Here is a 23820-nt window from a genome sequence, read left to right on the forward strand (position 1 = left end):
GCTAAGATTTTATATTACATGCTTAAGTTGATAATTCATGATTTAGTACATAGTATCAATTTGAGATTAAAAAAATCTGATGTGGAGACCAAATGACTTCCTTGTACTCCTATTAAATTACATATACACATTTTTTGCTGCCCTTCATTTAAATTTATTTCATTTGAAAGTGAGATACGATCCTCCAATTCTTTAATAAAGTAGATGGGCAGTAACACAATTGCTGAAATATTAGTTTTCATTAACATCAAATATTTATAGAATTATTAATTCAACAATCTTACATGAAATATTAGGATAGAGTAAAAGTCCCTTTATTACTCGTATTACTAGATCAGTATAATTTGCATCATTGTGAGTTGCTGATTAACAAAAGTTTTAGATTTCTGGTATGTCATATAAATAAAAGTTAATAATAATTAAACTACTCCGTCTAGTGAATTCCTGTATGCTGGTTAAAAATGTTAATTTTGACCTTACAGTGTAAAATATTCAGTTTTTATTATTGTATTATTTGGTGAATAATCAAAAATGAAAAAGAAAATCAATCATACAGGAAAAAGAAAGATAACATGAAGAAATATATCTCAAAAAAAAACTAGAAGATGAATATGAACGGGAAGAAAATGTTAAGAACAAGGGAAAAATAAAAAAAAGGGAAAATGATAAATATAAAGAAGAAGAAAATGTTAAAACCAAAGAAAGAATAAAAAGGAAGAAAATGTTTTAAACCAAAAAAAACAACAGGAAAAAAATTTGCAAACATTTTGCAATGGGAAGAAATAATAAAAACATTAATAGAAGATGATAAATATAAAGAGGAAAAAAATGTTAAAACCACTGAAATATAGAAATACTGGAATGGGCACTGCTATGTCCAACGTGAGCGGAAAACGAACGTGAGACAGATAGATTTAGAGGTATAGTTTTCATTATCGCACAATGCAGTGCATGCGCATTGTACCTAACGTACCGTCCCTTCAGAAAGTGATTCCATAAAACTTAATTGTAGTTAATATTAAGTGATAAAATCTCATAATTCTATTTAATTAATAGAAAAAATTCAATGTTTATGAATATTAAATAAAAGTTGAGTTAATCATTGTATCATATAAATGTTTTTATAAAAACTTTCTACAATAACTTGAATTATGAAAGATAACTTGTGATTTGTGATGAGAGATCGTCTCAAACTTTTTGAACGGACTGTAGACAAAGAGAGGTATACCTCTAAATCAGCTATCTTTGTTGGCACGGATTTCTAACGCTAGTGCCCATTCCAGTATTTCTATATTTCAGTGGTTAAAACCAGAGGAAGAATAAAAAGATTAAGAGAGGATAATGAATATAAAAAGAGAGAAAATTTGAAAACTAGAGAACGTGTACACAAATTAAGACCAAAAGAATTATATCAAACCAAAGATCAATTAAAGGATTGGCAACAAAAAACAAATAAATGAAATGATGATCAACTGCGACTTTGGGAGAATATTGTCTAACAATATCTGAGGAGTAATGAACTAAAAAATAAGAATTTTGTTGCAATTTATTAAAGAGTGGGCATGTATGCCTCAGTGATATGTTGTTCTTGTGAGGGTTTATGTTTCAGTCATTGTAGTTAACTTTAATGTAGATAAAATTAAGCAGAAATTCCCGAATAATTAAATAAAATTAAACTAGAAAATCCAAAAATAATGTGATTCTAAATTATAATTTTCAATTAATGTTAAATAATCAGATGTTTCACCAAATCTATTACACATACACATATATAATAATGTCTGTTAAATTACATATACACCTTTTTAAAAGAACATAAAATTTTATTTAACTAATAACTTCTGATTTTTTTTATATATTTTCTTTATTGTTATTGTTGAATTTATTGTAATTTTTTTTTACAATCAAGGGTTAATAATTATTAATAAATAAATATATTTAAATTAAAAAAAGAAGGAGGTGAAGTCTGATTCAAACCAATGTGCCTTCTCCTTCTAAGATCCAAATAGTTCATTAATTAAAATTTCATTTTGCTAATAATTCTTTAACCAATGAAAATAAGTACCACTTATGATATCATTGAAAAGCTCTTAATGAGGGCTTACTACTGCAGTTAATAAAAAGTCCAAAATCCAAATATTTTTGGATCTTGGGCTTTTTTGGACACTTGGTTCAGTCGACTGCATTCAAAAAGGGAGGTGCACAACTAGATGTTGCAACAGTTCTAAATCCAAAATTTCAACATCCTACGGCTAATCGGTCGAGGGGGGTGTGACACCCCCCCACGACCCGGATGGCTGCTGTGCGTAGGCGGGGGGGTCGGCTTGTGGTAGCGTATCTTTGTCGGCGTCGTTTGTATCGTCGGTTTTTTGGTACGTGATACGCACCTCGATAGAAGCTTCGTTCGGAGGAGAGTCGGCGGCATCTTCTTATATTCTTGTTAAATGTCGCCGAATATTACGATCGAAAGATTTGAAGAGGTACTAACTGCTTTGGCCAGAGAATTCTTACGCACCGTCCTGCTCTCCTGGTAAGAGACTTCAACTCCTGGTCTACGGGTTGGGGCTCAGCCAGGACGGACATCAAGGGAAGGATCCTTGCGGATACAGCTGCTTTTTTGGATTTGGTTTGCTTGAACGTGGGCGGTATCGATATCTTCAGGAGGGGCCAACTGGATCTGTGGTCGATATTATGTTTCTAAGTTCTGAGCTGGACCCGTGTGTTTCTGAGTGGAGAGTGTGGGGAAGGCCTGTCTGTGACTACCAGCCTATTGTCACTGTGATCTCGGAAGAGAGAAACGGCGGGGATGGCCTTCCCATATTTCTTGGATGGAATACTCGGGACCTAGACCCGGCTGCCTTCGTAGAGGCGCTTGACTTAAGTGAGGTCTTGGGCCCCTGGCTCAGCGTAAGAGAAGGCCACCAGACTAATAACCTTGTTAGAGATGGCATACGGCGAACTCCATAGGAGACATATTAGAAAGGAGGCGAGCTCCGTCTATTGGTGATCGCCGTCGGAGATTGCCGACGGGTGTGTCGACGGGAGAGACGGGTGTGTCTAGCGGTCAGAAGGAAAATGACTAGGGCTCGTTTCCTTGTCATGAGGGATATATGTATGGCCCAGTACAAGAAGGACTTTGCATCATGCATTTGATAGACAAAACGGAAAGCATGAAATAAGCTAATTACGAAGGTAGAGGCAGACCCTTGGAGCAAGACATACACTATATTGGTGAAAAGGAGGATGAGACCCAGAGTCCTTGCTATGCAGGACGTCCAAGAAGTACGGGGCATAATCAATGGCCTTTTTCCGGGCGGACAACAGGTAATGACCGACGTCGGGGACTATGGAGAGATTCCATCCCCTTTTACACAAGAGGAGTTATTGGATGCAACGTTACGAATGCCCCCGAGGAAGGCGGGACCAGTTGCCGAATTTGGTGATAAGAGTGGCGGTCCGGGCTGCTCCAGATGTATTTCTTGAGGAATACGTCCTTGCCTTGCACAGAGGGTATTCCCCCACAGGCGGAGGTGCCAGAGGAAGTGTTAGTCCTCAAATCGGGGAGGGACTCGGCGTTACCCTTCTCTTACCGGCCGCTAGCCATGATAGACATCCTAGCGAAAGTGTTGGAGCATATGCTCCAAGGCAGAATATCTGTGGTGGTGGTGGTGAGGGTGGGCGGATTCTCCGCCAGCCGTGGTGATGCGGTGGGCGCTGTGTACCAGGTTGCGGAGAGAGCCGCAAGGAGGAGCCGAAGGGAGATGTGCGTGCTTGTCACCCTTGACGTGAGAAATGAATTCAACTGCATTTCTCACGTCGCAATAATGGGGTCGCTAGTGGAGTGCGGAATTCCGCTATACCTCCGACGGATGATCTAGTCATATCTAACTGTAGTAGGCTTGTTTGCTGCCTGGAAGATGGAACAACAATTCAGCGTAATCTATACAGAAGAGTACCGCAGGGTCGTTCCTCGGAGCGACTCTGTGGGTGTTGCCTTATAACGGGGTCTTCTGCGTCTCCCTTCCGCCGGGGGTGATCCTGGTGGGTTACACGCATGACCTTGCTTTGGCGGTGGTTGATATAGTTCGCGAGGCTACCGTTGATATGCAAGAGATGCTTATAAAGTCATCAAAGAGTGGATGGCAGTGGTTGGCCTCACGCTTGCCCCTGATAAAACAGAGATCTTAGGAATTTCTTTCGCCAAGAGATGCCGAAAACTGAGACTCACCTTGGAGGGAAGACGGATCGAAGCCAGACCTACAATTAAATATCTCGGGATCTGGGTCGACACAAGGCTTCGTTTTGAAACACAGGCCACCAAGGCGGCTGCCAAATCGGAGAAGACGATGAGGTTGGTTGCCGGTCTCCTGCCCAAATGTGGTGACCCGACCCAATTGCAGATTAGACTGCTGGCGGGAGTTGCGAACGCCACGATGTTGTATGGAGCCGAATTGTGGGGAGCGTCACTAGGTATGTGAAATATTTAAGAAGACTCGAGGCTTCACACAGGAGATGCTGTTTACAGGAAATTTGCCCTTATTGCACAGTTTCTAAGGAGGAGACTGAGGTCTTGGCTGGCCTTTTACCTACAGACCTGCTGATTCAGTAAAGGAAGAGACTCCAGGCATTGGGACCTCTATCTCCTGCCAATAAAACGAGAATTTCTGCTGATATAGAAAGGAGTTGTTAGGAATCTGGCAAAGTAGGTGGGATGAGGTAACGAAAGGGAAGTGCATCACATTGTCGGAGATACTAGAAGTTGGTACTGAAGGACTCATGGCTCGCTGGGTTACTGTTTAACGCAGTTCCTGGTGGGTCATGGAGGCTATAGAGCTTACTTGCAAAGATTCTGTTTGGACCACTTGGACCTTTGTTTCACGTATGTTCAGGAGGAGACCCCTTTACTTGTTTATATTAGTTGTACACGATTTGAGAATGAATGCCAAGAGGTACTTGAAGTCTTGGGCACAGAGGTCATATTTAATCCAGAAGGCATTTGGAGAATTATGATGAGAGGACTCCTAGAATGGGAGGCTGTAGAGGATTACGTTAAGAAATTGAATGACAGATTACATGCCTTGGAGAAAGCTTGAAAGGAAATTCGATGCCAGAAGGAACTGGGCCAGACAGGCCCTGCGGCTGAGTGCTTAGGAGGCCTCCCAAGTGTGTGAGGACCGTGTTCGTGCAATGAGGCCATAAGCACTCTGCATACCAGCATCTGATTGCTATATACTTCCCCTTTTAGAGGTAATGCTCCAAGAGGGGTTCCAGAAAGGGGAAGAAAAAAGTTATTTTTTTAATAAATATATTTGAAAGAAAAGTACCTCATAAGAAGATGTTATGCGCAGAGTATAAAATACTGGCAAGTAGACAAATATCATAGTTAAACTAACAAAGGCTTCTGATGCAGTAATTAACCAGTATTGTGTACCATAAACATACATTTCAGCTGGAAGACCCAACAGAGAAATGCCAGAGATGTAACTATAACAGTAAATAATAATAATAATTGTAAATAAAATTAATTAGTTATGAAAATTATAATTAAATTAACTAAATTAATTAAATAAAATAACTAAATAATTAGCAAAAACTTAAATTACAATTTATTAAAATTATTATTATTAAATTAATACATTACGTATTAATTATTAAATTATTATTTATTTATTAAAATTAATTTTAATAATAATTAAATTAACTAACAATTTAGTTAATTAACTTAATAATTTCATTGATAAAATTAAATTAATGCAGTGGTAGCTAAATCATTTTTTAAAATTAAATTCTGAGTAAAGTGGAGAGATATGATTTATTATTTATTATTCATCAGTAACATTTTGTTGTTCACCAGAATTGAAAATTCACCCAACACTTATTAATTTATGTTTGTTTATTTAATGTAATTTTTAACAACATATAACCTTATGTTTATTTCAAGATCCTTTCTATGATGTTCAAAGGAAAGCATAAGCAACAAGCAAGTAGTTAAAAAATATACTTTATAAACTTATTTCCTCTAACAAAAAATTTCTTTTAACATGACTTCATCACTAAAGTTAGTAGCCATCCCATAGAATATATGAGGTGTGGCTATTAAATAATGAGACTAATGCTGTAAAATATTTTATTTTAAATTTATACATATTTAGTTACTATCCCCTTCAATATACACCCCTCCTTTATCTCTACAACACTCAATGCAAATTTTCCTTTGTTCAAAACAGTGCTGGAAGTCTTCTTCTGTAAGCTCTTTCATGACACTTGCTGGTTTTTCTTTCACAGTTTCAATGGTCTGAAATCTTGTTCCTTTTAATGCAGATTTGACCTTGGGGAACAGATAAAATGGTGCCAGGTCAGACGAATGGTAAAAAACTGGGATGTTATACTTTGCTAGAAATGTATTGACAGACAATGCAGTGTGAGCCGGTGCATTGTACTGATGAAGAACCCATGACTTGTTTTTCCACAATTCGGGTCATTTTTTCTTATTTTTCCATGGAGTTGAGCAAGGACCTTGAATAATGATGAGAATAGTTAACCGATGTCAGATCGGATCAGATTACCAATTTTTTCAATATTTTTATCCGTTTTTGATGTGAAAGGATGACCCGAGTGAACATCATCTTCAACGTCTTCTCGGCCATCTTGGAAACGCTTAAACCAATCAAAAACCCATGCACAAGATAAAAAGTTATTGTCATATATGTTTTTTAATAAAAGATAAGCTTTAGTAGCGGTTTTTCCACGTTTCATATGAAATTTCATGATAATTCTTTGCTCTAATAAAACACTTATCATTTTTCTGGCAAAACAAAAAAACACAGATGTTATCCAAACGAAGGCCATGACTAGACTAATATGTCTATAGAAACCGGAGTGGCAACAATCGAAAGAGAAGGCATTACGCTAAACAGTTGTCGGTCGTATGAATTTGGCGCATGTGCAGTTCTTCTGTAGCAGCATCAGTCTTGTTATTTAATAGCTACACCTTGTAGAGACAGATGACATATGTACTGGTGGAATAAAAACCAATTTCCCCAATTACTAACAAATAAATAGTCAATAAAAAGGTTCAATCAATTTTTTCCCCTTGTTTAATACAATCAGAGGAAGTATCCAAAATATTATCCTTCTGCAATAATACACTCATGGCAGTGTTATAACCATTGCATGAGTTATGCATTTTTTACAGTAAAATTTTGCCCTAGTTTATAAAATCAACTGAGTTTTCAATTGAAAACTATTTGAGACCATTCAGATCATTTAACTTTAAAGAAAATACTATGATTTTGATGATTCCTGAGAACTAAAAAATCACAAGGTGTCAAATCACATGAACATAGTTATCATTCAATTATTCCTAATGTGCTGTCCAATCAGGAAGAGTTTGACTAACTTATGAGATAATCTCTAACTAAAAGAGTGTAATAATATGGTGCCCCAGCTTACTGCCAAACCTAGGGACAACTGATGCCACACAAAAGGTTGTTTAATAGCTTGGGAAAAATAACTCATAACATCTCAAGTATAAATTGCCTGATACATTTTCACTGAAGAAATATGATCTCAAAACAACTTTTTTATAATCCCACACCAAACATGAACTGAACATTCGATATGTTAAGTTCCTTTTTTGTAATTATGTGAGGATTTTCATTAGGTCAATGAATACAATTATGGTGGTTTACTAGGCCATTTAGTTTGAACTATGCTTTATCAGACCATATTCTTGAGCTAGAGAAATAAGGATTTGCTACACAACAAATAATAAACACCCAACCAAATTCCACCTTTCTGTCTTCACAAATTAGATGAAGTTATCTTGACCAATAACAATTAAAATTCAATTCCTTTAGAATATTTTGTAAACTTATTATAGGAATTTACATGCTAATGGAAGCCCCTTTCTGGTTGTCATTTGAGGGCTGTTTTCTCTGTAACAAGTTGTTAGTTTCTTAACGTGAAACCAGTTCCAGTTCTTCCTGATTGTGAAGCATCTTTAGTGTTTTCAGATCTTGTGTTCAGATAATACAAAATTGATGATTCAATGTGGAGACTTAAGAAATATAGCAAGGAATTCTTTACATACAGTAGCATTATAACTATTATTTCTCCACCAACACTGAATCAAGCATAAAAGCATGTTCTTAATTTGGTATTAAACAGGATTTTTCTCATTATAAAAAAAATCAAAACCTTATAAAAAAAATGTTTAACTTAATGATACATTCTATTTTATAAAGAAGAATACATTTTCAGAGGTACCTCCATCATCAATTCTCTCTTAAAAAATTCTCGCTTTTTTAAATTACAATTCAAGATAATAAAAATTCAAAATTTTAAAATTTGTTATTTTATGAAACATTTACCTATAAGTGAATTATATTATCAGCATTTGTAACAGATAGGTGTAGCTGGCATGAAAATGTATTCCTTCTCTGCTTACTTAAACAACCATCACGCTTAAAATATACCTATTACAGTTTGCTTGCAAATAAATAACTTGTATTTATTCTAAATCAACAAATGTCATACTTTTGTAATTGTTCTGATTCATTACTATTATTATTTACATCAAATTATATATTTTTTGTATATTACTTATGATGTATTTTTTTTTATGAAATGCCCAATGATGTTAGATGTTTTTGCATTTTTAATTTTTCTATATTACTTTCATATTTTTATACCTTCATCTTTTTAAAAGATGAATGTAATCTGAGAATCAACTTTCTATTTTACTATTTTAGGTTTACAAAATGTGGCACCAAGGAAGATAATGATGTAAAAGAATATAATATATTGGAAGTAGAAGAATTTTGACATTGGGTTGTAAACTTATGAAGGTTGGATGAAGTAATACACAGATATTGGCATACTTCAAACAGGATTTTTGCACAAAAGAAACCTAAAGATATGAAACATAAATTTAGTGTCTGTAAAGAAATTTCTTCAAATATTTGCAAAACATGTACCAAATTATAAGAACAATACATGTACAATAAGAAATGTGTCATTAAAGGAGGATGTTAAAATTTATTTTGGTTGATAAAGTATGAAATGAAACATTAAGTCAAACTGGAGAAGAGAGAAGTCTGAAAGAAACCTTTTTGTAAAGGTCAAGGTATGTGTGGACCACAAATAGGATATTGAGGGTTATTGAATTTGATCTAGAATGAAATGCAGTGGATGAAACAATAAAGGAATGCAGATATTATAATAAACAAAATAAAATAGAACAATTAAGGATGTAGAATATACGTTAATAACAGGGCAGAGAATAGATGCATATTAAATCAATCAATCAAATAACTTAGTGAAAAAAATCATTAAATTCTGTGAAAAGGGACATGAAATACAAAACAATTACAAAGTTAATAAATTAAATAACTTAAATAAAATAAGATAATAAAAACTACCTGGCAATAAGTGACATAGAGATAGGAAATATTCCCATGTTGCGACCTCCTACAAGATATTCTGAAGTAGAATTTTGTTGACTTTTTGCAAAGAAGGCAAAATAAACACCGACCAAAGCAGACAAAATTAACATTGCTGCAAATACTAAACTATCAATCCAGCCAAAATACATTTTGCTTCAAACACCTAAAACATAAAATTATCTACTAAATCAGTCAATGAAAACCACTACTTCCAAAATTGTGGGGAGTTATGTATGTTCAAGGAAAAGTGGAATGTGTCAGGAGGCAAAAGGGAAATAATTTTTTTATCAAAATTCATTTTTGTGATTATGTAAATTTCAAACTATTTTTTATAGAGAAAAGTTAAAATTAAATTTTTGGGAAGAGGCATGGAAACAGCAAATTTTTTCTATGCTGTTCAATTCAAAATGCTGAATTACACAGTAATTGTTCACTTTAATCCACTTAAATTTCTATTGTCCAGCTAATTTAGTAAATTAAGTGGTCTAGTAATATTGATAAAAAAGATACAATGTGCAATAAAAAGATGTGTGTGGCTATTCATTTTTGAATTCTCTTTGTTTAAATGAACAAAATCTTTATGAAGAATGGAAATTAATCCTTCGTTTACCTTCTCTGCCATTCTGTATTTTTAAAGAATAATATTATTTTCTTTAAAATCTCAAGATTGGCTTGAGTTATTATTGTAATAATTGGAAACATGTTTATACCAACTTAATTTAATAAATAAAAAATTAGGATTTAAACACGTTCACAAATTTAAAAAAAGTAGCCACATCAGTTTTTTAGTGTTTTATATCTTGGTAATTGTTAGTTTTATGAAAATACGGTTTATCGACTAAAGTATTTAGTCTTCCATTTTCAACAAAATGACACCTCATTTTCTAAAATTGGTCAACAAGCATCAGAGTTATTGTAGAAAATTGATGACATAATTTTCAACTGGATTTCATCTCCACCACAAATAAAAATTATTAACCTAAAATAATTTAAATTAATAAATTTAATTAAAGATTGATGATACTATTATTAAATTTAGTTAATAATTGATAATAAACTGAAAAATTACAAAATAGATTAAATTCATAAACAGTAACATTTGTATTACAGTTTCACTTTGTATGGTAGTCCCAGACATCATTTTTATTCTATTTTATTTTCATTTTCATTTTATCATAGTTCTTGTATATGTTTGAAAATAGAATAATAATTTTGATTAATATATATATATATATATATATTATATGTATGTGCTAACAATTGTTTTGATGACAGTTTTTCTTTACTTGCATTTTACATATGGGCTGGGAGACTGCAATCTAGCTAAAGTGCAGAACGCTTTTTTAATCATTGATTGTTACATGAAAAAGTTTTTGTAATTTTAAGTGAAAGGTTTGTAGGAAGCAGAAACTTTTCACCTACAATGCACAACTGAGGAAGACTGTGAAGCACAATAAAGCTGGAGTTAATAAAAATGGAATCATCATTTTCGCAGTAACTATGGGACACAAAAAGAATTTTCATGCTATTGTGCAGCTAACAACAATTCAGCAATCATTTCCAAACAAATACTTGTATTGACAACGATTCACTGATTGGATTGGTCTATGTTTCCTGCCAGCATGACTGAATAAGGATAATTATTACCATCTAAAATAATTTCTACAAAATTATTTGGATGATAAGTAGTAATTAAGAATAACATGTGATTCAGAATATCTGCCAGTACTTGAAAAATTACTTGCACTGGTTGTGCAGGAACAATAGGGCCTACAAGATCATCTGATTTAATTTTAATAGATTTCTACCTTTGTGGATACGTGAAAAATATGATTTACACTAGTGCTCAGTGTTACGATCTTCAGCAGAGAATTGAAAAAGGCCTTTCAATGTATAAGAACTACATCAGTGATTACTGAAAGAATAAGACAATCGTCTGCTACTACTCGGTAGGAAATGAAGGGGCTAGATGATACAGAGGGAAAAGTTGTTTTTAAATTAACCGGTGAATAAATTGAATCGTTAACCCCTCCCTATCATCAATCATGAAGTTTTTCATACTGTGCATCTAGCTCCATTGAGAGTTAGATGACACAAACTCAAAGAGAGAGAGAGAGCCAGCAAGTTAAACTCTTGAACCACACTCAAAGCTCAATCACTAATGTGTGATTGAGCTTTTAGTGTGGTTCACACAATCCTGTGTCCTGAATGGATAATGGTGAAACATTACACCAATAAATCTTAAACAATTGCATTGTAAGTTCATTTTGAACACGCAATAAAACACCAGGTAATTTGGACTCGACAGGATTACTTTGTTTAGACTAACCAGAACTCTTTGCGTCTGAATTTATCTACAAAATCAATAATCAACTTTCTCTGTTTATTTTAATGTAGAATTTAAACTTATAATTTATTTATTCTCACTCCATATAATCTGGCCCCAAGAACAAGAAGTAAATGTTTACAGAGAAGTAAATGAGTTACGACTATTGAAAATTTTGTGCACTCAGTTACAATTAAGAATATTTAAGCAATTGAATTCTAAATTAATCAGTACGCACTGAAAATTTATAAAAATATTTATTCATGTAACCCAGAAACAAAGTGCTAATTATGAAGTAACACAAATAGTTGAGGAATGTGTTCCATTAATGAAATAAAAGAAATAATGAACATTTTTTAAATCCGTACAGTATTTTATGGATCAAATCACATAAATTTGACTTTTCTGGGGTTTACAAGGTTAATTGCTCAAACTATAATAAGTTTTTCATGTTACAAAAAATACATAGGAACACTTCACTCCATTGCTGAATTCATTTTCACAAACCACCTCTCTGAAAAAAGTCATACACGTTAAAAATATAAAATATAAAGAACATGAAAAGCTGCTTACTTACACAGAAAAAAGGAGAAAAATTAGTCGCACTTGTGCAGTTCAAAAAATGCTCACAATAAAAGTCTAAATGAACACTATTTAAATCACAAGCACAAAACTAATTAACACACCAGTGCCACATCAAATGCCAAGATAACACTCATCAGTCTTTGAAGACTTTTTTTTAGAATAAAAGCTTGCTTAGATTTGAGCAATGTTTTTGTAATTTTTACCTTAAAGTATACACATGTCAGTATTTTTTAAATACATAATGGATTAAAAAATTCAAATTTAATGAAAATAAATAATTATATTGTGGTTAAAAAATTTCCAATTTTAAATTAAATTGGAAATTTAATTTAAAATCTTCTTTATTAATTAGTGGTAGGTGGGACCTTTTTGTTCTTTTGAATTAATAAAGGACTTAGAGGTCCTATTAAAATATAAAATTCTTGAGAAATAATTTCAATTGTTGGCTATCATCTGAATTTCTCATAGTATGTCATTAGAATTATTAATTCTGCAATAAAATTAGCAACTTTCCCAAATTTGAATTAATAATTTTGCTTCTGTACAAAAAATTAGAGTCAGTTAGTTTAATCCTGTAACTCAAACTCAAAGCATTTTCAGATGTGTCTAAGAAATTTTAATTTAATTTTATCTGTTAAATATTTCCATTATTTCATGATGCATCTGTACATAAATTATATGCTTATAATATTACATACTACATTTACTTTTTTCATACACTTATTATTAAACCCAATAATAATTTTTTATTCTCCAGAAATCTTAGGTGGTGATTATTTATCAGTAAACAAAATAACAGAAAATGTAATTATTACGTAGGGACACATTTTAATTAAACCACCTGTATATGAATTGGATTTTTCCTTCTTTCATAAATATCTAATACTTATTTACTTTTATTATTCAAGATGCCATGCAACACAAACTTATTTACCTTAAAAAACCAAAGTGTCATATACCAAAAACCAAACTGAAATAATGATTCTAATTTCTTTGGACTAATCATTAAAGAAACAACGTTGTTGTCAATGCTAATAGAAACTAAATGATGTCAGATCAATTAGGCTTGAAAAGTACAGTAATTCATCAAAAAAGAAATTTCATTAATTTAAATTTTTTACTTTTACATGTAAGAATGGATATAATATTTTTATTAGGCCTTATCTGCTAAGCCAATTTAACAAACTAAATGCTAAATGTATGCGATTACCCAGCTAAACACTAACCTCACCAGTTTTATTTCATTTTGCTGATCTGCAGGAATCAATTAATTAAATGCGATCGCACCAGCACCATTTTATCCTCTTGTTTTTCAGGATTCTATGTTATGTGAAATTGCAGATGTTGGAGAAACCATCATGTGCAGTTTAATCATGTCCATAACCCAAATATTAGGAATTTAACTGCTCCTAAACTAAATTTATCAAGCTTCACTAGTTAAAAAATTAATTTTGTGATTTCTAAAATGTATCAGGTAATCAATCAATTTTTCATAAAATGTTACCTTAATTTCCATATTCATGAATTCCTTTGTCTTTCAATTTTAAATCTAAAATATAGGATATTAAAAGTATTAGGAAGTTGTGGTTATTTTTCATTTTTTGGGGGAAAGATTTAACTCAAAAAATTATTATCAGTTAGTCTTCACTTTAATCCAAGATACTGAACACATAATCAAAAAATCAATGACATACCATGCTCCTAAATAAATAAGTTTTTCAGATATCATTTAGCATGCAATATGATTTTATTACCTTAGTGAACAATTTTATAAATATAGATGCCAAGTAGTAGTTGTGAATAAGTTAGCTTAGATTATTTCAGACACGACCTCTTAGTATAGTCGTAGAGTATTGAGTCAATTGCTAAATGAGCCATCCTTTTCAAATAAACTAACAAAACCAGATTAGTATAACAGAACAAGTGGTTTGGCCATTGTCCAGGGTCACTCAATAATACACACCACTACTTATAAATATAATACAGTTATGTCCTGCACTGTGTGCTACTTCCATACTGATAAGTGGGTAGAAAGGCCTTGACATGACAAATTTGATATTTTGTGTTCATTATGATTATATTTTATGAAAGAAAATTTTAATTTCAAAGTTAATATTCATGCTTAATTATGACTAACTTTATAATATTTTAACCAACAACTTTTTTCTTATTTTAAAATAAATAACTATAATCTAATCAAGTTTAGAGACTAGCAGATATATTTTTTTTTGTACTGATCTGTCTGTCTGTATCTTCCTTGCAAAATAACAATATGGTTCTTTGGAGTTGAACTAGAATGTTTGTAAAGATGTAAACTGTTAAAATTGTTGTAAATATATAATTTTTATTATTTCCTTTATTAAGAAAAATGATTGTGAGAATGAAAATTTCTCTTTTGCAGAAATATGACATTTTACTCTAAAACTCAAGCATAATGTTGCAAAGCTGTTTGTCCTATGAGAAAATATTTCTGCAGGCAAAATTTTTTGCCTTACTTTATGAGCAAAAGTACTTCTTTCTAACAGACTAAAAAAATGAGGGGCTTTCAATTTTAACAGTTTTAATGTTTGCTCAAGCCTCACATTTTACCAAATGTGTCGATTTCAACTGTTCTTTATTTACAGAGGAGGTCCCTTTGGTTGTTTCACAATATGTTTTTTTCAGTTAAGTGAAATCTATTTACTTCTTTGTACAAAGTAAAGGAAGTATGATCACAAAAAATTTCGCTTTTCAGAAATATCCATTTTGACCAGTTTTGACATGACATCTGTACGAACCTATGTATCTCACTTAACTCAAAAATAATTAGCTGTAGGATGTCAAAATTTTGGATTTAGGACTGTTGTAACATCTTGTTGTACCCTTCCTCTTTTGATTGCAATCGACTGAACCAAAGTGTCAAAAAACCCCAAAAAATTTGAATTTTGAACTTTTTCTTGACTGTAGTAGTAAGTCCTCATTTAGAGCCCTAAATGAAAGTAAGTGATACTTATTTTCATTGGTTCCAGAGTTATAGCTAAATAAAGTATTAATAAATGAATTATTTGGATCTTACAAGGGAAGGCAAATCGGTTCAAATCAGACTTCATCTCGTTTCTTTTTTAACTTTTTTTTTTTTAATTTAAATATATTGATTTAATAATTATTAACCTGTGATTGTTAAAAAAGTTTTACAATAAATAATTATTCAATAATAATAAAAAAAAGAAAAAATCAGAAGTTATTAGCGAAATAAAATTTTATGTTCTTTTAAAAATGTGTATATGTAATTTAATAAGCATTATTACATGTGTATGTGTATTAAATTTGGTGAAACATCTGATTATTTATTATTAATTGAAAATTTTAATTTAGTATTGTGTTACTTTTGAATTTACTAGTTTAATTTTATCTACACTCAAGTTAACTACAGAGTGACTGAAAAATAAACAGTCACAAGAACAACATATCACTGAGACATATCTGCTTGATCTTTAATAAATTGCAAAAAATTCCTATCTTTTAGTTGTTCATTACTCCTCACATACTGTTGGACAATATTCTCCCTAAGTTGGAGTTGATCATTTGTTTATTTGTTTTTGTTGCCAATCATTTAATCGATTTGTGGTTTGATATAATTCTTCTGATCTTAATTTGTGTACACGTTCTCTAGTTTTCTCTTCTTTTATATTCATCATTCTCTCTTAATCTTTTTATTCTTTCCTTGGTCTTAACATTTTTTTCATCTTTATATTTATCATCTACTCTTAATCTTTTTATTCTTCCTTTGGTTTTAACATTTTCTTCCTCTTTATATTTATCATCTCAATTTTTTTAATTCTTCCCTTGTTCTTAACATTTTCTTCTCCTTCATAATCATTATCTTGTTGTGTTTTTGAAATATACTTTTTCATGTTATCTTTTTTTTCCCTGTATGATTGTTTCTGTTGGATTATTCACCAAATAATATAATAATAAAAGCTGAATATTTTGCACTGTAAGACAAAATTAAAATTTGTACCAGTATACAGGAGTTTACTAAATGGAATAGTTTAATTATTATTTACTTTTATTTATATAACACACCAGAAGTCTAAAACTTTTGTTAATCAGCAACTCACAAAGATACAAATAATATTGATCTAGTAATACGAGTAATAAAGGGACTTTTACTCTATCCTAATATTTCATGTAAGAGTGTTGAATTAATAATTATATAAATACTTGATGTTAATAAAAACAAATATTTCAGCAATTGTGTTACTGCCCATCCACTTTATTAAAGAATTGGAGGATTGTATCTCACTTTCAAATGAAGGGCAACAAAAAATGTGTATAATTTAGATTTGAATGTAATTTAATAGGTGTACAAGGAAGTCATGCACTACATGACTTCCTTGCATCAGATTTTTTTAACACACAAGTTATACAGGGTAAAAGGATATACCCTATATACAGATTTGAAGATATTTTTAATTTGATTTTCATCCATATTGATCGCAGGTAGATCTATATAGCAATCTCTATATAGATCTCTATACGTCTCAATATAGATTTAGATATATATACCTGATACCATTCTGATGCAATGCATTTTCTTATGAAAATTCAAGAAAATTAGTTGGAGAACTTGAAATAAAAGAAATATATGCTACTGCATTTCCAAGAACATAGCTCAGTAATCACTTTATTGAATTCTCTACACTCCTTTTCTTACTTTTTATGAAGAGACGTTTCTTATCGATGAAGTCAAAAATTTCTTATTTTTGGATTGCAAGAGAACAGCTTTTTTTATACGACCAGTATAAAACATTTAGTTTTTAAGACCATTAAAAAAAACAAAAAACAATTGGAACTAGATTTCTCACTGATATTTAGAAATAAGATGAATGGAGATCCAGTCTAATCAGAAGGAATTTTTAGTTGATATTTTTCTAAGTAGAGAGAAATTTCAAATTATGCTGATGGGAGGGGCTTCCCTTTGACTAATCACTCCCTTCTCTTTCTTTATCCTTCTCTGGCTTGATACTAGTACCATGAGAATTAAGTCAGATATCATACTGCCTACATCTGGGATCTAAGGAAATGGTATTTAGTGAAATAGCTGCTTCTTTGGTAAAGATGAAGTTTGGTAATAACACGAAAATTATAATTATGTCTAAAACTTTGTTTAGGGACTAGCTTTGCAATTGAAAACCCAGGTCCAAGAGTTACAGAACAGCATTGAACAGAGAACAAGAAGGTATCACATTAAGTTAATTGTCATATTTTTATAATCTGATAATATGTTCTTAAGAAAAATTTAAATGAAATTACAGATTACCTACCTGACTTCCTTTTTTTCATGAAACTGTAAAAATCTGATTCCAATGTAGGATTATTTTTAATAAGATTGGCTTTATAAAATCTGAAGTCTACACCAGGGATAATCATTGTTTCACAAATGGGTACAAGGTAAATTATCAGAAAATAACTTGCATATTAAACTAACGCTTAGTGAAAATTTATATAATAAATATTTACCATAACCTGGCCACAAATTTGTGTCAAATGAATAAGAGCAGGAATTTTTTTTCTTTATACATTAAAATAACATTTTTTAGATAAATTAACTGAACATAAGATCCCTTACTACACAAGAAGTATTACAAAGTTAGTAACCTAACATTTGCAACTGTAACTAACACCATAAAATATAAATGTAGCTTATTTCGGTAAATATATATATATAAATTAAACTGCACAACCAAATTTTGTGAACAGCACACAACATAATACAATGAAGACATATCATTCAAATTTTATTGTCTTTTGAAATGCTATTTACTGATTGATTAATTAAATTTGATCATTTATGGCTTAAGAACAAGGAATATAAATTCCAATACTACCTTCACAATTCATTTCTTTCTTGACAGTTTTTTTTTATTACAACTAAGGTTAATAGATTTAAACATCTATTTTAATAATTAATTAGATTACAAACACAAATTATTAATTAAGCAGTAACAGTAGCTAGGTGTACGAGTGTATCTACTTAAACATACCACATCTGCCAGGCTCAGAATTATTATATTCATTAAGAGATTTTGAATGATCTGAAGCAATATTAAGTCACATGCAACAAAAATATACATGTAACAAATATTGTTTGAAATAATTTTTTTTGCACTAAACCAAACTATTATATAATCCAAGTATTTCTGGAATAAAGATGATCAAGTAATTGATTTATATCATTATATTTTTTTTAGTAATATTTACAAACTGTCAAGGGTGCATCAGTTCATTTCAATTAAAATTCTGCTTCAAAATTTAAGTAATGAAATGAATGATATATTATAATTGGCTAAGAGTGAAAAAAATTAATTTTTAGATCTGAATCTGTACCATAATTATCTGTACAATCATTCAAATACACCAGCTCACCACTGTCAATCAGAAAAACAGGTTCAAAGCAATTATTGCAAATAAAACTACTATATTCAACAGTTTATTTGAAATTTTCAGAAAATGGGAGTGTGGTCTTCCGTAATCAAATTAGAAACAGAATAAAAAAAGAATCCGAACTCAGCAAAATATTAAACAAGTTTTGTTTTCATCAAAAGAATCTCAATATATAATAAGTTTCTTAGAACAGATTATAGATATAAAAAGAGCATGCTGTTGATAAAAATATTTTACATGCATATAAATTTAAATATTAACTTCTAAGTAGCGTCGAGTTGTTTTACAGTTGATTTTTGAAGTCAAAGGTTCTGAGGTTCAAATCCTAGTAACAGTTAGTTACTTTTATATAGATTTGAATACTACACAGTGGTGTACTTTGGTGGTTGGGTTCAATTAACGTCTCAGGAATTGTTGGCCTAAGTCTGTACAAGACTATATCTCATTTACATGTCACACATATCATTATCTCATTGAGCCAATGGCGGGGGGGGGGGGGGGGTTGTGTATTGTTCACTACTTTAACAGATTAGGAATATAATATATGTATAAATAATGTCTAGAAAAGATCAGAACAGCTATTCTATAAAAAAACGCTATATTTATTTATCAATTATTGTTGTGTCATGAAACAAATAAATGTAATTAATTATTCCATAATTATATTTATGGTATAAAGGAAAAATATATTAAACAATAATTTATTGATTCTAAGATAATACATTTTATTATATTAATACATAAAAGCACATAACATACAATTAAGACCTACCACTCAATAACAAGCTTAAGATAGCTTGTCACATTAGACAAGGACATTATTATATACAATTAGTATATATTAAAAAAAAAAGGTTTATATAATAAATGGAAGCATAGTACATACAGCACATTAATAAACATCTAACTTCATATAATGTTAAATAAAATAAAATTAATGAACACAAACTACATTATTAATGAACAACCACAGGGTGATCAATAAGACAAAAAAATTTAACTAAAACCGGAATGCTTTCTTAAATACTTTCTCTAATAACGAGAAATAAGATAGGGTTTTCCATAAACAGGTTTATCTAGATAGAAAGTATTTAGTTCTTAAAATTTTTTTTGTAAATTAAAAAAGACATAATAAATAAAAATAAACCAACAGAGTAATAAACAAGTTTAAAGATAAGAATTAACTTTTTTCTTAATTTAAAATGATAATAAAATTTATTAAAATAGTAAACACTCTTAATTAAAATAAAATGTAAGAGTTCTAATAATTGTACATTCAAATGGAAAGAACGCATGAGACAGAAAATTAATTGTTATTAAGCAGCAATCAGTAAACTAAATGATGAATTCTTAAGATCGATATGTCTGAGGTCAATCACCGCAAAAAACTTAAGAAAATAAGGTAATGAAAATAAAAGATCAGTTAAATCAAATAGCTGATCACTGTGAAATGGAAGAATAAAACTAGGCCCAAGAGATTAAGAGTTACAATGAAAGAACAATGGAATTGGTAGATATATATTTTTACAAAACTACATTATCAAAATGGTTTAAATTTTATGTGAAATAAACCTGTGTTTATTCAATTATTATATAAGAATGACCAATGGCTTGACGAAAATTTCAGGATGATTTCATCTTAATTCTTACTGAAATATTAACTACAATATTTATATAAGACTCCATCATCCATCTTTTTAAAACTGTCTTTTTTTTATCATTTATTCAGTATGAATTCATTTTATCAAAACATTTAAGGGAATAAACATAAAAGCAAACAGATTTTGTGGGAATACTAAAGTTGCAAAGAGAGCTGCATCTCTCAACAAAAACACTTTTTTTTTGGCACATAATTAATAAAATATCTTGAGGTAAATAATCTAAAAACAAAGTACAAATTAAAGCAATGTCTGCAAGAAACATTTTCATATTTTTGAATGATGGTTCTCTTCTAAGTAATATAGATAACTGGAAGTTGGAGAAACACAAGATACTTTATTTAGTTACAGATAAATGAAGGAAAGGTAGTAGAAAGAAATAAAGAGAATAAGGATGGCTGAGCTGGAAACATAAGTTTTATGGCCATCTCCACACATACATATTAAAAAATGCTAGAGACAGACGGTGTCTCAGTTAATTAAGATACATTGGCATAATGTAAGAAAAAAATTATTTTTTAAAAAAGCTTTTATTTAACTAATATTAATATTATCATTAATAAAAAAAAGAAACAAATTAGAAAAACCCTCTAAAACTAAAAAATAAGAATTAAATCAAATTAAGAATATAAAAAAAATATATATATATTAACAAATATAAAAATGCAATGAAAAGTAAAAAATAAATTATATAAATATCTAATAAATAACCAATAAATAAATGTAATAATTATTAAATTTTAAAATTAAAAATAATGAAAATATTTAGTTAAATAAAAGCGTGGCGGAGTTTTTATAATTTATTTAAAACAACACAACATTTATTTTTATAATTAATCTTCATTTTCATTTTCAATAACGATGCAAGGAGGTGGCAACAAGTAACAATCTGGAAAAATGCACCCACTCGCTTTCTTTGTACGTGTTCTCATGTAGTTGAAATTCATCTTCGAATTCTGCTTGTAATCTAAGCCAAATTGAACACACTTTTTCCGCTAAAAGTTTCATTTTAATTAATTATGAATTTTTATTTAATGAATTCATAATTACGATTACAATAATAATAATTAATAATTTTTCAGATTACCGTCAAAATGTAATAACTTTGTGCAAGATTTCTAAATTTAATTTTTATTTTTAATCTTATTAACCCTTAAAGGACATCTCAGTGCAAATTTGAACCATCAAAGAATTAAAACTTGAGTTATTTTATTACAGATAAATAAAGTATATACATATACTAAACAACCTCATTAAACAAAAAAATATTTAAAAATACAGCAAATGTCTATAAATACTTATTCGAAAACATTGCTATAAAAACTGCGCCACGCTTTTATTTAACTAAATATTTTTATTACTTTTAATTTTAAAATTTAATAATTATTACATTTATTTATTGGTTATTTATTAGATATTTATATAATTTACTTTTTACTTTTCAGTGCATTTTTATATTTGTTAATAAATTATATATTTTTTTTAAATTCTCAATTTGATTTAATTCTTATTTTTTATGTTTTGGAGAGTTTCCTAATTTGTTTCCTTTTTTTATTAATGTTAATATTAATATTAGTTAAATAAAAGCTTTTCTAAAAAATAATTTTTTATATGTAATCAAATATATTTTTGTTTTTTTGTTTTTTTTTTTAAGACTAAAAAAAAAGTAAAAATATTTATTTTTACACATCGAAGGTACATACGTGTACCAAATTTCAATAATTTTCATACAATAATTCATGAGAAATGAAAATTTTCAACTAAATGCATGAATTTAGTGTAGGAGTAGTGCGTGGGGGCGTGTCATATCAAATTCTGACACCGTAGTGCTGTAATGTCATCGAAGCTACATACATGTACCAAATTTCATTAATTTTCATACGATAGATCAAAAGATATAGCAGTTGCAAGATTTAATTATTCCTAAAGCAAGTTAAATAAAAGCTCTTAAAAAAGGAACAGATTGACTTGCACAGCACTTCAGAATCTATTAATCATATATTAGTGCTTAAAACATAGTAAATAATTTCACTAAAAGTGTAAAGCAGTCTTACGCATACAGAGTACAGTCTTAATAAGTTTGTACACTAGTCAAACAATGAACTGGCAATACAGTTAAATATTAAATAGGATAGGTAATTTAAAATTGATACAATGACATTAAAAGAATTTAAGGAAAAATGATCAACAGTCTGATACAGTCAAACCTTTTAAACTTTAATAAATATTAAAAATGGAGATTATGACATGGCACATCTTATTGACATATTCTTCCTAACTTACTGGTAAAAATTCTTACCTTTTATGTAGAAATATTGTAGAAGTTAAAGTGGCAGTTAGAGATTAAATGGTCTAATTTGTTTCTTTCATAAGAATTATGCAATGATATAGTAGGATAGTTCTACATTTATTCAACAGAGATCAACATGTCTAGAACCCTGCCCAGTTTTGTTATAAACTAGAATGCTGCACGTGTACATTTTGTTAATTTTTAGAACATATATGATCTATTGGGGCTTTGTAAGCCAAATATATTAAAATTCACTTAAAAATAATAATTTAATCATAATGTTATTTAACTACCAATTATTATGTTGCACATTGGCAATACAAATCTGTACATCACCATTATTTATTTTTTCACTAAAAAGTACTTGTCATTAACTAACAGTCGCTTGATAACAAATTATGCTCTGTTTTGATGTGGTTTTTATTGTTCTTTCATAGTATTCTTTAATAGTTTGTAACATTTTAATTTATTAATTATAATCATGTACTAGTTTAAAAAATAGTTGAAAATTCACCAACTAGTATCAAAAGATTAGGAATAGTATTTGACAATATACTCTATATAAATATTGGATCAGAGATTGAACGTAGTAATAAAAAAGACAAGATAAGCAGTAGAAATATCAACAATATTGATTTGATTTTGAAATTTTTTATAAACAAATGCTAATAAGTGAAAATATTTTAGAAGAAATTCGACAAGAGGAGGCAGAAATAATGGTAATTCAACATGTACAGTTTTTTCTTCAAAGGAAGCAACAGTGTCAGGTAAAATTAAAATAACTTCTATAATAGAAGATAAGAATAAAAGAGCAGATAAATTAAAAAAAAATTAAAAATATAGAACAAATAAAAATTGATCAAAAGTGGAAGAAATGTAATCAAGAGATAAATCATCTAGATACTGATGATGAATGTAAGATTATAAATTCATATAATTTTTAATTGCCACTAACCAAAGTCACTGCTACATTCTGTACTTTCAATAATCTCTGATCTAAATAATTTTAGAATTGACACTGACACACCAGTTCTATTGAAAATTGATTACCATTTTCATTTTAATAATGTATTCAACAGACATGTTTGA

The 23820-nt window shown here is 29.9% G+C and overlaps 1 protein-coding gene across 2 annotated transcripts in view; it reads right to left on the reverse strand.

The window, feature by feature from the left end:
* Positions 1-14294, reverse strand: part of LOC142320592 (sodium-coupled monocarboxylate transporter 1-like) — a 59861-nt gene extending 45567 nt beyond the window's left edge. For both annotated transcript variants that reach the window (XR_012755440.1, XM_075358569.1), the window contains exons 1-3: positions 14112-14294; positions 9423-9609; positions 5325-5484 (exon numbers count right to left, since the gene is read on the reverse strand). Coding sequence is in view for 1 of the 2 variants with exons in the window: in XM_075358569.1 (XP_075214684.1) it covers positions 5325-5484; positions 9423-9595 (333 nt within the window). In the remaining variant the exon portion in view is untranslated. The remainder of the gene's footprint in view (positions 1-5324; positions 5485-9422; positions 9610-14111) is intronic.
* Positions 14295-23820: the final 9526 nt, after the last annotated feature.

This window comes from Lycorma delicatula, chromosome 1, assembly GCF_047948215.1.
Source record: "Lycorma delicatula isolate Av1 chromosome 1, ASM4794821v1, whole genome shotgun sequence".
NCBI lineage: Eukaryota > Metazoa > Arthropoda > Insecta > Hemiptera > Fulgoridae > Lycorma > Lycorma delicatula.